This window comes from Anguilla rostrata, chromosome 4 (genome assembly GCF_018555375.3).
Source record: "Anguilla rostrata isolate EN2019 chromosome 4, ASM1855537v3, whole genome shotgun sequence".
Taxonomy (NCBI): Eukaryota; Metazoa; Chordata; class Actinopteri; order Anguilliformes; family Anguillidae; genus Anguilla; species Anguilla rostrata.
In genome coordinates this window covers 7704928-7719044 of record NC_057936.1, presented here as the reverse complement: position 1 = coordinate 7719044, position 14117 = coordinate 7704928, and the positions used below count along the sequence as shown (strand labels likewise).

At 52.2% G+C, this 14117-nt stretch overlaps 1 protein-coding gene across 1 annotated transcript in view; it reads left to right on the top strand.

The window, feature by feature from the left end:
- LOC135254083 (TLE family member 5) overlaps positions 1-12648 on the top strand; it is a 31041-nt gene extending 18393 nt beyond the window's left edge. Inside the window, exons 2-7 of the mRNA XM_064334034.1 lie at positions 807-895; positions 5816-5879; positions 7808-7852; positions 11091-11153; positions 12035-12109; positions 12598-12648. Coding sequence (XP_064190104.1) covers positions 807-895; positions 5816-5879; positions 7808-7852; positions 11091-11153; positions 12035-12109; positions 12598-12648 — 387 coding nt within the window. The remainder of the gene's footprint in view (positions 1-806; positions 896-5815; positions 5880-7807; positions 7853-11090; positions 11154-12034; positions 12110-12597) is intronic.
- The last annotated feature ends 1469 nt before the right edge of the window (positions 12649-14117 follow it).

Genomic DNA, 14117 nt, shown 5'->3' with positions numbered 1-14117 from the left:
CAGAGCGGTGCTCTTCAGTAGCAGCAGGGTCCCTGTAAAAGCGTCAGTGTTTTGATGGATGTTTCTCTCCAGTGTTCTTTCGTGTGGAGCGCCCCCCCCCCCCCCCCCCCCCCGGTCACCTCAGCACCGCGGGTTTCTCCTGTAAGAGGGCGGCGCTCGTGTCACACACTCCAGGCCCTTTCACAGAGCCTGATCTGGGCGTAGCGACACGTCCCTCCAGTCTACGTCCCTCTCGTTCAGCCGGTGTGAGGGGTCGGGCCTGGAGTACACTTAAATCCTGACTTTTTTTTTTTTTTCAAAAATTGTTTGCATTCTGGAAGACAGTGTTGACCAGCCCTGTTCCAGGAGATCTCCCATCCTGCAGGTTTTCATTTCAGCCTTAATGTGGCTCGCCCGATTCTACTAATTAGCAGCTCACCCAGATCTCTAGCTGTCGTATGAGGTGCATTATGTTAGCGTTACTTACGGGAGAGTACATTGGCGTATTAACATTACAATACCAGCACTATAAGCACCATAAGCAGTCTGAATACTATATGCCTAGCACAGGTAAAAGTTCTGTCATGGTGTTTCTTCAACCAATAAACTCAGCCAGCTGATTTCACTAATTACTTCTGCCTCCTGGCTGAAGAATTGTGCTAATTGGCAAATCCAGGTGACTGGAGCAAAACACCGGGGAGGACTTTTACTTTCTGGACCGGGATTTGGCGTCCCTGATGCCTTGTGCCCGTCCATGTCCCGATGCTGCTGTTGATTGTGTCTTGTCTTGCGATTGACAGTATTTTCGTCTGTTTGATTCCCCCCAGGCTTCGTCCCAGCAGCTGAAATTCACCACCTCCGACTCCTGCGATCGGATCAAGGACGAGTTCCAGTTCCTTCAGGCACAGTATCACAGGTAGGCGGGCGGCTAATGCCGTCGTCTCCCCCCTGGCCGCGCGTACGCAGCTGCGCCCGCTTCCTCCCCCGTGCATTTCTGCCGATTTTAATTGGCCCTTTGAGGAGTGACATCACGGATTAGAGGCAGCCAGAATGTTCCTCACTGAACGTTCTGATTTCACGATCGCTGCCGGTGACTGAAAGTCAGGGGAGTTCTGGAACACTGGCTTAGGATTTTGAAAATAAAAATATTCCAGAAAACCTGCGCCTGAAAGGGTTAAGCAGTGTCACGCGGGAGGGTGTGCTGTTGTACTGTGTGTCAGCAGGGTTGCCGTGGGGACGAGGCCGCAGGCCGTGGTGATGTACAGCATAACGGCACGACCTCGAGGGCGATACTGCTTTTATACAGCAGCTCTACTGCCCCATAAACTATTTATGATTATGATTTTGTTGTTCGTTCGGCTCCGCAAACAAACACAGCTCCTTTAGGGTTCCATTAACAGAAAACGTTGCTACGCGACATGTAAACAGTCATGAGCTAACATTTTTTTCAGCGGCCTATACAAACAAAGCGGAATGATAGCTTACAGTAAAAACTTCCAGTGCTGCTGTACTGTATATCAGTCAAAGAGCGTACGTTGGAACAGGTGATTTAACAACCAAAGAGAACCTCATCTAATTAAATATGCACGCCTGTGACATCAGCACTCGTGGAATGCCTCTCGTCCAATCAGATTGCTCGACCGGTACTAACCGTTGTATGATTGTGAATGAGTCCTGTACCCACTGAGGTTACTGCCGCTGGTTTCCCTCCTGAGCTCGAGGCTGTCGACAGCAGCACTCCAACCAGACGTTGGCTGTTTCTATGCCAACATCCATGCTTAAATAGCACCCTGGGAAACATGGCTTCCTTTAGCATTTTTATCTTTTTCGGATAGATAAGTGTTTGCGGGACATTTCCATGCATCACATTTATTACTGATTGTTTATTTATTACTCTTTTTTTTGTTTTATTATCGCACTCGTTTTCTGTGTCCCTGAGGTTTTTGCGGAGCAGGCGGGGGTGTGTCACTTACGGCTGTAAACGCGGTGGGCTGGCCTGGTATGAGCTCACAGACCTGACACCCAGGGGCTTCCGGAAGCTGCCGGCCCGCCGGCCCGGCGGTAATGGGGAGGTTTATAAAACATTTAGCGCACGCCTCTTACCTCACAGGGGAAAGGCGCCATTATTCTCTTGCGGTTTTTTTTAATAGGGGGGAGAGAGCGGACAGTCCCCCCCCCACCACCCCCCCTTCCCTCTGCGTTTTCTCCACTTTATTTAGAAAGAGGGAAAGCAGAGGCAGAGACGGAGGTGGGATGGAATGACGGTAAGGGATTTGGCCCTAAAGACTACGCCGCGCGGTCTCCCTCCCTCCCTTCCTCTCAGGGTTTGGATTTAGGAGTTGACGCAGCCTAATCAACTTTGAGTTTTCGTTTTCTTTTTTCTTTTCTCTTTCCAGAAGCCGGGTACATTTTTTTTTTTTTTTTTTTAGTGCCCAATCAAAAAGAAAACGGTTAACAAGAAACGGTGGTCAGCGTCCAAGTGAACAGCCGTCTCTGCTCTGTACGCGAAGCGGACGGAGGCCGGCCGCTCGTAGGCTAATCGCGTTCGCGCCCGAACGACTCTCCAAACTCTCCGTCGAGGCAAACCTCTGCTCGCTCTGCGTAGTTTCTGCGCCGGGGAAATAAAAACGAAATATTAGTATTATCCTCGCGCGCGCATCAATATTTCACGCGGAGAGCCGCGCACCTTATTTTTAGCCGCCGCCGAAGGCCTCGCGGTAATTCGCCGTTCCATTACCGCCGGAGTGGAAGGAGTATTAAATATTCACCACGCAATTATGAGGGAGACGAGCGGGGCCTGTTCCTCGGGCCCGGCGAGCTGTGCCGTGCCGTGCCGGGGCAGGGGCAGGGGCAGGGGGGGCAGGAGGCGGGAGGGGCAACCTTTTTACTTCCCCGTTACCGTGACTACGGCCGCTACGCCGCGCCCTAGCCGCCGGCGGTGCCGTGAGCTGTGACGGTTTGATATGGGGGGGGGGGGTTCTGATCGTAATTACACGTTGCGGTACCCGCTCAGCCGTCCAATGGCGGCTCTTCCTCTCGCGTGAGGAAGGCGTCGTTATCGCCCGCCGTCTTCTCCTCGCTATTAAAATGAGAGGAATGGTCATGTGACCTTTTTATTTAAAAATAAAACAAACGGTGACAGCTCTCCGGTGATAGTGTAACATTGGTCATATGAGGTGTGATTTATTTAATTTTTTCTCCTTAAATACAGATGCTTCTGAGCAGAGCAATTTTCTAGAGCAACTTGCACAGTCTCCTTTTTACTATAAAACATACAGCATTTATACGGTAGGATTTTTCACTGAAATGATTCAGGTTGAGCACCAGCTGGGAATCAAACCTGCAACCTCCGAGTTACAAGGCTAATTCCCCAGCCATCATTCCGCATTACCACCTCTGCCACAGTGCTGCATTACGCTCGCCGTGGTTTTGTTTTGTTTCGTTTCAGTGCTTTAATCGTTAAACGTGTAGCAGCATGCAGCTCACAGCAGTGGTTGCGGTAGCTATCAGAGATGCTAGGAGGCTGTGTAGCAACTGTCCCAGGAGAGATTGCGGCAGTTTAACCCCCCTCAGAGCAACAAAGCCCCCCCCCCCCGCCCCCCTCCCCAAAATCAAAGCTCGCCTCCGGTATTCGGAGCACGTCCCGTGCGCTGTGTTGTTGACATCAGTTGATATTTGGGGAAGCTCTGCAAAGCGCTGCGTTCGGCTTTCTGAGGGGAGCGACACTGCAGGCAGCCCTGTGGGGCCCGGTGCCAAGCCTCCAGAACAGGCGCTGCACTTGAAATGCGCGAGCAGACGAGGGAACACATAAATCAGCGTAAAAATGACAACGGGCGCGATTTGGAGGCAGGAGGAGAGGCGCTAAGACTCCATCAAAGTGTCATTTTAAAATCGTCCCCCTCTGCACCCCCGGGCTGCTCGCAGCCAATCAGAGGCCCGCACCACCCCCGGGCTGCTCGTAGCCAATCGCAGGCCCGCACCGCCCCCGGGCTGCTCGCAGCCAATCGCAGGCCCGCACCGCCCCCGGGCTGCTCGTAGCCAATCGCAGGCCCGCACCGCCCCCGGGCTGCTCGTAGCCAATCACAGGCCCGCAACGCCCGGGCTGGTCTCAGGTAGCGTGTCACAAAGGGAGGTGGTTTCCATGGCAACTCTGATGCCTGCTGGAGGTGAGAGAGTAATTAGGCAAAGCGTCGTCAGTGGTAGGCTGCTGATGGAGCTGCTGCGTGCGTGCGTGCGTCGCGTGTGTGCGTGGTGCGTGGCTGCTGGTGCGTGCGTGTGTGCGTGTGCGTGCGTTCGTGCGAGCGCATGCGTGTGTGTGCGTGTGCGTGCGCGCGTGTGCATGCATCCGTACGCTCCCAACCACGCACCTCCACAATCTTCAAAAATAGGATCATAAAAGATCTGTGATGGCACAATGCTAGATTCTTTTGGCCAGTTGGTCCGTTTTCTTTTTCTTATTTTTAAAGGCTACCCTCACTCTATCATAGCAACCCAGTACTGCCAAAAAACTTCCCTCCCTTTCAGTTTAGTTTGGATCCAAAAGAACCCCCCTCCCCCCCCCCCGGGGCAGAGAACTCCCTTATTTCTCACACTGTGCATGTGCTCTGATGTCTTGATGAGGAACTCGGGCAGCCGGTGTATTAGGGGTGAAGACATACCTGATTTTGGACTCCCCTGAATGAGTCCATGTTTCGCTGACTTCAGTGTGAGCCCATGGAGCGCGCACTGGGAGATGGTCTGTGAGCCGGTCTGTGAGCCCATGGAGCGCGCATGGGGAGATGGTCTGTGAGCCCATAGAGCGCGCATGGGGAGATGGTCTGTGAGCCCATGGAGCGCGCATGGGGAGATGGTCTGTGAGCCGGTCTGTGAGCCCATGGAGCGCGCATGGGGAGATGGTCTGTGAGCCGGTCTGTGAGCCCATGGAGCGCGCATGGGGAGATGGTCTGGGACCAACGAAGGTCTTTATGCGAGTATTTATAACTGCAGTTATTCGGTACGACCTCAGTTGGGAAAGCAGTGATTCTTTCCTCATTACCGATCTCAGTCCTGAGCCTACAGGGGAGGGAGATAAAGAGCAAGAGAGAGGGGGAGAGGGAGGGAGAGACAGAAAGAGAGAGTGCGAGGGGGGAGAGAGAGAGAGAGACAGACAGAAGGAAAGAGAAAGGGAGAGAGAGGCTGGGAACTGTACTCTAGGCATTTCTGTGAGTCTTTACTTTGCTGTGGAGTCGGTTTGAGGCTGAGGGATGAATTTCAAATCAGCTGGGTTTTTTTTTTTTTGCAACAGAAATGGCTTCCTTGGTGTAGACTCCCACCTCAGTAAAGATAAATAACAACGTGTGCCTTTGTGGGGTTGTGCTGGTGTTATACATAAGAGCGCCTGATCGATCCATGCATTAGTGCCCCCCCCCCTCTGCCCCACCCCCCCGCCCCACCCCAACGTCCTGTGTACAGCCTCTTAACATAGCGACTTAGACAGCTCACTGCCTTTCACATGTAATCCATTTACACAGCTGTGTGTTTACTGAAGCCTTTCAGGATAAGATCCCTAGCAGGGGGGGGGTCACACCTGGGGGGTTACACCTGTAACCTCCCTAACCCCTACCCTACGCTCCCACCCTTCTGCTGGGTGGGTGTGTGTGTGTGTGTGTGTGAGACCACGAGGCCAAACGCTTCATCGTGCTGTGAATGTTCCGGTTCTTTAAAGTTCACACCGGGCTGGTCTTGGTGCTCATTTTAAAGTTCATGGTGGTTTAGCGATGTGTAGACGTGTTTTCCGCTCAGTGTGTTTCGGAGTGGCTAACGATGGGGGGGGGTTGTGCTCTTGTCTTTCCGGCAGTTTGAAGCTGGAGTGCGACAAGCTGGCCAGCGAGAAGTCGGAGATGCAGCGTCACTACATCATGGTGAGTGTGGCAAGCCTTCCGGAACCTTCCGGAGTCTTCCGGAACAATGCGCTTCAGAGCGAGTCCACCGGGGGGGGCGGCTGGAATATGCTAAAGACCATGGGGGCTAGACTTCCTGACACAGGGTGATATAGATCTCTGTTACACCCCGCCCCCTGTTCCCACCCTGCCCTGGCCACCCCCATTGTCCCAACGTTCCTGTCTTGGCCCCCTATCTCACCCCCCCTCTGTAATCTCACTGTGGCTGCCCGGTCCCGTCTATATCCCCTGGCTAATTACTCTCCGTGTCTGTATGCCCCGGCTAATGACCCTGCTTACCGGTCCGTGTCTGATATCCCCTGTAATTGATCCCGGTCCGTGGGTCTGATATCCCTGGCTAATTGATCCCGGTCCGTGTCTGATATCCCTGGCTAATTGATCCCGGTCCGTGTCTGATATCCCCTGGCTAATTGATCCCGGCCGTGTCTGATATCCCCTGGCTAATTGATCCCGGCCCACCTGTAAACTCGTGGGCCGTCCGTGTCTGATATCCCCTGGCTAATTGATCCCGGTCCGTGTCTGATATCCCCTGGCTAATTGATCCCGGTCCGTGTCTGATATCCCCTGGCTAATTGATCCCGGTCCGTGTCTGATATCCCCTGGCTAATTGATCCCGGTCCGTGTCTGATAGTAGATCCCCGTGCTATATCTGATTTCCCGGTCCGTGTCTGATATCCCCTGGCTAATTGATCCCGGTCGTGTCTGATATCCCCTGGCTAATTGATCCCGGTCCTTCTGATATCCCTGGTAGCCCGCCGGTCTGATATCCCTGGATGACCGCCGTTGACCCCTGGCTAATGATCCCGTCGGTCAACCCCTGGTCTCGATCCTCCGTGTCCGAAGCCTCCTGATCCTGAATGTCCCGTCGGGAATTGCAATGATGTCCTCTGACCTGGCTTGCCGCCGCGACCGCAGAGCCCAGGGAGGCCAACACGCGCGCCGCCGGCGCTGCCTCCGCTCTAATTGGCTATCGGGTTGCGTGCTTTTCCGCCCGCCCGCCCGCTCTCAGGAGCTGTAATTGGTTTAGGGAGGCGCGCCTCGGCCCCTGGCCTCGTTCCTGCCCCCCCCCCCCGCATGCTAAAATCGGCTGCTTGTTTCAGAGCCATGACGTGTGTGTGTGCGTGTGTTTTTTTTGTTTGTGCGTGCGTGCGTGTCTGTGTGCGTGTGTGCATGTGTATGTGTGTGTGTTTTTTATCTGTGTGTGTGTGTGCGCATGCTTGTGTGCATGTGCGTGTGAGTGCGAGTGCGAGTATGTGTGTGTGAGTGCGAGTGTGTGTGCATGCATGTGTCTGTGTGTGTGTGTGTGTGTGCATGTGTATGTGCGTGTGTGCATGTGTATGTGTGTGTGTTTTTTGTCTGTGTGTGTGTGTGCACGCTTGTGTGCATGTGCATGTGTCTGTGTGTGTGTGTGTGGGGAGGGGAGGAGGCGGGGGGGTCGGGGGGGGGGGGCACTCATCTAGGCCGGTAATATAAGAGGCCAGCACCACCCTTCCATCACTCTCACTCCCTCACACCCACAGGCCACTTTCAGGAGACACTCATACATATATAAACCGCTGTCCATGACGCAGGTTCTCAATTTTATTTATTTCATTAAAGTTAATTCTCACTGAGATGAAAATCTGTTTCACAAAAGAGGTCAGGCTAGAACGATGCCATGCAATCAGCTGCAAACAGCATCCAAACCTGTGATAATGCATTAAAAAGTGCATGAAAGCATCACAAAATGTTACGTTTTCCACTGTATAATGTGTGCGCATGGAGCAAGAACACAATCAACATTTATGTTCCACTTATTTTTACCGTAACTTTACATTCCTCAACGACAACAGGGGCAACTATATCTGAAGTGCAAGCTCTTACCTCATTTTATTCATTTCTGTCCACAGTACTATGAGATGTCCTATGGGCTGAACATTGAAATGCACAAACAGGTGAGTCATTTTACATTTTAAAGATTTTTGGGTTTTTTTCACCGCAAAAGATTGTTTTGGAAAATATAAATGAGAATTTGCCATGATTTTGCCATAATTTGCAGATTGTGAAAAGTATTCTCTGCATACTAGAGTGGCTAGTGAGGACCTAGGCATGTCTGGAGTGGCTAGTGAGGACCTAATGGAGTATGGAGTGGCTAGTGAGGACCTAGGCATTTCTAGAGTGGCTAGTGAGGACCTAGGCATTTCTAGAGTGGCTAGTGAGGACCTAATGGAGTATGGAGTGGCTAGTGAGGACCTAGGCATGTCTAGAGTGGCTAGTGAGGACCTAGGCATTTCTAGAGTGGCTAGTGAGGACCTAGGCATGTCTAGAGTGGCTAGTGAGGACCTAGGCTTGTCTAGAGTGGCTAATGAGGACCTGGGCATTTATAGAGCAGCTAGTGAGGACCTAGGCTTGTCTAGAGTGGCTAATGAGGACCTGGGCATGTATAGAGCAGTTAGTGAGGACCTGGGCATGTATAGAGCAGCTAGTGAGGACACAGGCATGTATAGAGCAGCTAGTGAGGACACAGGCATGTATAGAGCAGCTAGTGAGGACCTGGGCATGTATAGAGCAACTAGTTAGGACCTGGGCATGTGTAGAGCAGCTAGTGAGGACACAGGCATGTCTAGAGGGGCTAGTGTGAGGACCTAGTGGAGTCTAGAGTGGCTAGTAGGGGCCCTGTGGTGTCTGGATTCTAGATGATGCAGTGTCCAGGGTAGCTAGTGAGGGCCCAGAGGGTGTCTGGAGCGGGCGGTGTCCAGAGCAGCCGGGGGCGTACGAGGCGTGTACGTGTCCCGGAGCTGCTCAGGCCGGAGGGGGGCGGCGCCGGAGATCGGGCGGTCCGTCCCAGCCTGGAGGCTCTAGCGGGAACGCGAAACGCTAAACGCCAGAAACCGTGAGAGGAACCCAAGTCACGTTCAGCTGCTCCCGCCGGCCCACTGTACCATCCACCCCCACCCCCACCCCCACCCACACCCCACCCCTCCCCCACCCCTCCCCCTCAGCCTTTCCTTTATCTGACATTTCAGAAATATGTTGACACAGAGATCAGAAATGTGTGTGTGTGTGTGTGTGTGTGTGTGTGTGTACAAGCACACGCATGCGTGCGAGTGTTCATTTGGCCATATCTGTGTGTATATTATATATATATATATGTGTGTGTGTGTGCGTGTATGTGTCTGTGTGTGTGTGGGAGAGAGGGCGCTGCGAGCAGAAGAGCATGATACTGACGGAGGAAGAGAGAGAGGGAGGGAGAGGGAGGAGTGTAAATTGTGCTATTGAATGTAGCGGGAAATTAATGTGATTATTTTGTGTTTCCCCCCCGGCCCAGCTGCAGCTCTCAATCTCCACCCCCCTCCACCCCCCCCCCCCCCCCCCCCCCCAGGCTGTCCTTTCTTCCTCCTTTGGAGGCGAGACCCCTAATTTAGTGCGGCATTGTGCCGGGGAGATAGTGTGCCGAGGTTATTGTGCTTTTCCCCGTGTTACCGCTCTCCTCTCCCCCCTCCAGCTGCGCCAGCTCCTCCTCCACCCGCCTAATGCCTCCTCCATCTTTCTTTCTCTCTCTCTCTCGGTCATGACAGTTTCCTGGTAATATCCTGTATGTGGCGCGTGTGTGTGTCTCTGTGTGTGCACCTGAGTGTGTGCGGTTGCGTGTGTAGTGCGTATGTGTGTGTCCGTGCGCGCGTGTGTGTGTGTGTGTGTGTATACTTGTGCGTGTGTGTATGTGCGCGTGCGTGTGTAGTGTACATGTGCTTGTGCGCATGTGTGTGTATACGTGCGTGTGTGTGTGCGTGTGTGTGCGTGAGCGCCCGTGTGTGTGTGTGTGTGTGGGTGCGTGCGTGCATGCATGCATGCGCGTGTAGTGTGTGTGTATACGTGCGTGTGTGCCTGAGTGTGCATGTGTGCGTGTGTCTGTGCGTGTGTGTGTGTGTGTGTGTCTGTGCGAGTGCGTGTGCGTGTGCGTGTGTGTGTGGGTGCGTGCGTGCGTGCGTGAGCGTGCGTGTGTGTGTGCTGTGTGTCTGTGTGTGTGTGTGTGTGTGTGGTGTGCGTGGCGTGTGTGTGTTGTGTGTGCGTGTGTGTGGTGAGTGAGTGTGTGTGTCTGTGTGTGTGCGTGTGTGTGGTGGTGTTGTGTGAGTGTGTGTGTGTGTGGTGTCGTGGTGGTGGTATGCGGTGTGGTGTGGTGTCTGTGTGAGTGTGTGTGTCTGTGTGAGTGGTGGGACCCATGTGGGTACTGTGCAGGAAGATCTGCTGAAAGTACCCAGCCCTTAATTGAGCTGCAGAGCGCAGATGATTCTCATGCAGAAATGGCACTCAGTCTGCAGAACAGCAGACAGAGAGAGAGAGAGAGAGAGAGAGAACAGCAGAGAGAGAGAGAGAGAGAGAGAGAGAGAGAACAGCAGAGAGAGAGAGATGGAGGGAGACAGTGAGAGAGAGAGAGGGAGGGGGAAACAGTGAGAGAGGGAAAGAGGTGGAGAGAGAGAGAGAGAGAGAGAAACAGTGAGAGAGAGGGAAAGAGGTGGAGGGAGAGACAGTGAGAGAGAGAGAGAGAGAGAGAGAGGGAGGGAGGGAGAAACAGTGTGAAAGAGAAGGAAGGGAGGTGGACTTAATGGTGGGAAAACAGTCTCAATGAGGGGTGAATCTTTACCACATGGTCTTGAGAGTATTTAGAATGCTATTATTATAATGCATTATTGTTTCTGTCATTATTTATTTTTGGCTTCACCATATCAGATGGAAAAGGAGTAGAATTTCCCCTCTTTGTGTGTGTGTGTGTGTGTGTGTGAGAGCCGTTGGCACTGAGCTGTGTGTGCGTGTGTCTGTTTGTCTGTTTGTGCGTGCGTGTGTGCGTGCGGGTGTGTGTGCGTGTGTGTGTGTGTGTGTGAGAGAGAGCTGTGGATACTGAGTTGTGTGCGTGCGTGTGTGTGTGTGCGTGTGGGTGTGCGGGCGGCTGGCGTGCTGCGCGTGCGCTGTGTGCGCGTGTGTGCGGCGGTGTGTGTGGCGTGTGTGGGTGCGGCGTGTGCGGCGTGTGCGCGCGGCGTGTGGTCGTGCGTGTGTGGCGTGCGGCGTGTGCGTGTGCGTGCGTGTGTGTGTGTGTGTGTGTGAATCATGTACACCTCTGTCTCTCTGGTCTCCCTGTGTGTCACTGAGGGGTCTAAGTGAGGCTAACTGCTGCCATCTTCTCTCCTTGCTCTGTAGGCCGAGATCGTCAAGAGATTAAACGGAATCTGCGCTCAGGTGCTCCCTTACCTGTCACAGGAGGTAGGACCCGACCCCCCCGGCCGACCTGTCCCCCCCCAGCCCCTGCACTGCTTCCGTTGATTTCTGACCGGCCCGTTAGACTAAAACTAGGGTTAATGACTCTGCAGGGACGTGATAGCCAACTTAGTAATAATGTAGTCGATTCATAATCAATATGCAAGACTGAATGGAAAGAGCCAGATATTGATTTTTCTGCTCTCTCTCTCTCTCTCATTCTGATCTTTTCATTTTTTCTTTCTCATACACATCCTCTGTCTCTCTCTCTCTCTGTCTGTGTCTCTCTCCTCTCTCTCCATTCTGCTCTTTTCATTTCTTTCTCTCATCTCCTCTCCTTTGTCTCTCTCTCTCTCTCCATTCTGCTCTTTTCATTCTCTTTCTTTTTCTCTCTGTCTCTCTCTCTCTCTCTCTCTCTCTTTTGCATTACTTGTCCGGCTTGGCTGAATTATTATGCATTTGGAAGACCAGGAAGGAGCAGCCTTCTTGGGGCTGGTTCCGCTGATCTGGGAAGCGTGCTTAAGGGGCCTTGATGGCAGCACAGATAATGATTTAATTTGTGTGTAGGATTGTAATTAACAATGTTCCAGGGTTCTGTGCACCATGGTGTGTATGTGTGTGTGTGTGGGGTGGGGGTGGGTGGTCTTCTTTGCCAGGTTGCCAATGATGGGCAGTTGACTTCTTAATAGTCATTTTTAATTTGTACTGACCTGTGATTCTGGTTGTTATGACATAAAAAGGAAAAAAAGGGCTGAGATGTATTGACTGGGTATTGTAACTGTGGTTACTGGTGTAAAATAAATGGTGTAAAATAAACTCAAACTCTCTCTCTCTCTCTCTCTCCCTCCCCCTCCCTCCTGCTCTCTCTTCCTCTCTCTCTCTCTCAGCATCAGCAGCAGGTTTTGGGGGCCATTGAGCGGGCCAAGCAGGTCACCCCGCCAGAGATGAATTCCATCATCCGGGTAGGCTGCTCGTTCCCGGCGGCCACAGTGCTGAGTGTGAGTGTGTGTGTGCGTCTAATTAGCTATATGTGTGTGTGTGTGTGTGTGTGTGTGTGTGTGTCTCTGTGTTAGCAGTGTTTGTGTGTTCTGAGATGTGACTGTGTGTGTGTGTTAGCAGTGTGTGTGCGTGTGTTCAGTGAGCTGTAGGTGTGTGTGTGTCTGTGTGTTAGCAGTGTGCCTGTGTGTGTGCGTTAGCAGTGTGTGTCTGTCTGTGTGTTAGCAGTGTGTATGCGTGTGTTCAGTGAGCTGTAGGTGTGTGTGCGCGTGTGTGCGCGTGTGTGTGTGAGTGTGAGTGTGAGTGTGTGTGTGTGTTAGCAGTGTGCGTGTGTGTACTGAGCTGTGACTGTGTGTGTGCGTTAGCAGTGTGTATGCATGTGTTCAGTGAGCTGTGGTGTGTCGCGCCGTCTGCGCGGGGTGGCACACTCGAGCTGTGGGTGTGTGTTCCACAGCAGCAGCTCCAGGCTCACCAGCTGTCCCAGCCCAGGGGCGGCCCGCCATGACGCCCTCCCGGGCCGACTCCGCCACCTGCCGCGGTCACCTCCAGCCCGGCCTTCTCCCTCCGCATCCTGCCTCGCAGGCCCACCGGCCAGGGAGAGGCGCGCAGCGGGGGCGAGCACGGACGGGACGGCGACAAGTCGACTAGCCCCGCCCTCGCGCCGCCCCTGCCGTCCCTCCCCCGGGCCAAACGTGGGGCTCAGGCTGCTCCTCGGCACCTGCTGATCTCTCGCCTCCTCTTCTGTTTCTCGTCTCTCCTCTCTCCCTCTTCCTTTCTCTCTCTCTCTCCTTCATCACTTCCTCTTATTTTATGTTCCCGTTTATATCCAGTTTAGTGGGTTTATTCTGTTTCGATTGGTTTATATATACAGTTTATATATATATATATAACAAACATATGTGTATGTATGTATGTACATACATGTATACATACATATGTATGTGTATATATATGTAATCATATCCACCTGCTTGTGTGACCTAAATATTTTAATCGCCTACTCCTCCCTCCCTCTCCAAATTTGCTTTTCTTCCCGTTTGCTTCATTTCATTGGCTCCCCCATTCTGTCCCCGAAACTTCCACATCACCCTCGTGCCCAAATTGCTGAAAGCTGAACTTCCTCTTTAAAAAACAGAAGTGGGGACCCCCCCCAGTCAAGAGTCCTCAACAGATAAACCCCAAGATTTATCTTTCTCTACTCAAGCAGATAACGCGGTAAAACCCGACCCCGGCCTCTGTTCTATCTAACCCGCTTTCCTCATTTTATTATTCTTTTCTCTTTTCGTTTTTCGTTGTTTTTTTTTTGTTTTTTTTGTTGTTGTTGTTGTAAAATGAAACATATTAGATTGTGTTGCTTTACCGTAGGCAAAGACGAGTGCTTTTTTACAAACGCTAGGCAGACCTGCTCGTTAAGTGAAAAGTGATGCATGAAAACTGACTTCAGTCACCGGCTCACATCTGCCGTAACCCCGGCAACTGCACCGCAAGTTTATTGGAGGGAGGGGATTCACCCGGAGCGTGAGGTGTGAGGCTGAGCTCTTGTGTAGTAAAAACCCTTTTTTTTTTAGTGCTGCTCGTAGTGGGTAACCATAGAAATGAAAAAAAAAATTCTATTATGACACAGGCGAAATACTTAAATATATATTATCTAAAATTATTTTAAGAAGAGCACCTTTTCGAAACTCTCCTTTGTTTCTTCTTCGTGTGCTGTCATTCTCTGTTGTGTGGTGCGCGGACAGGGTAAGGCTTACGTAGACAAATTGACGCAGATGCCGGCCGATTTGCTGTGAAGTGACAGATATTACCTTCAGCAGATTGTGTTCGTACAGGGCCTTTTTTTTGCCTGAGAAAAAGCCTATTGTTGAACCGACGAGTCAAGTTGCTTGTGAGATTATTGTGACATCTTAACTGAGATAATGTCGTGGAATTCGGAATACGGTTCCTCCCCTTTTTTATCCCCACGTTCTCCCGTCT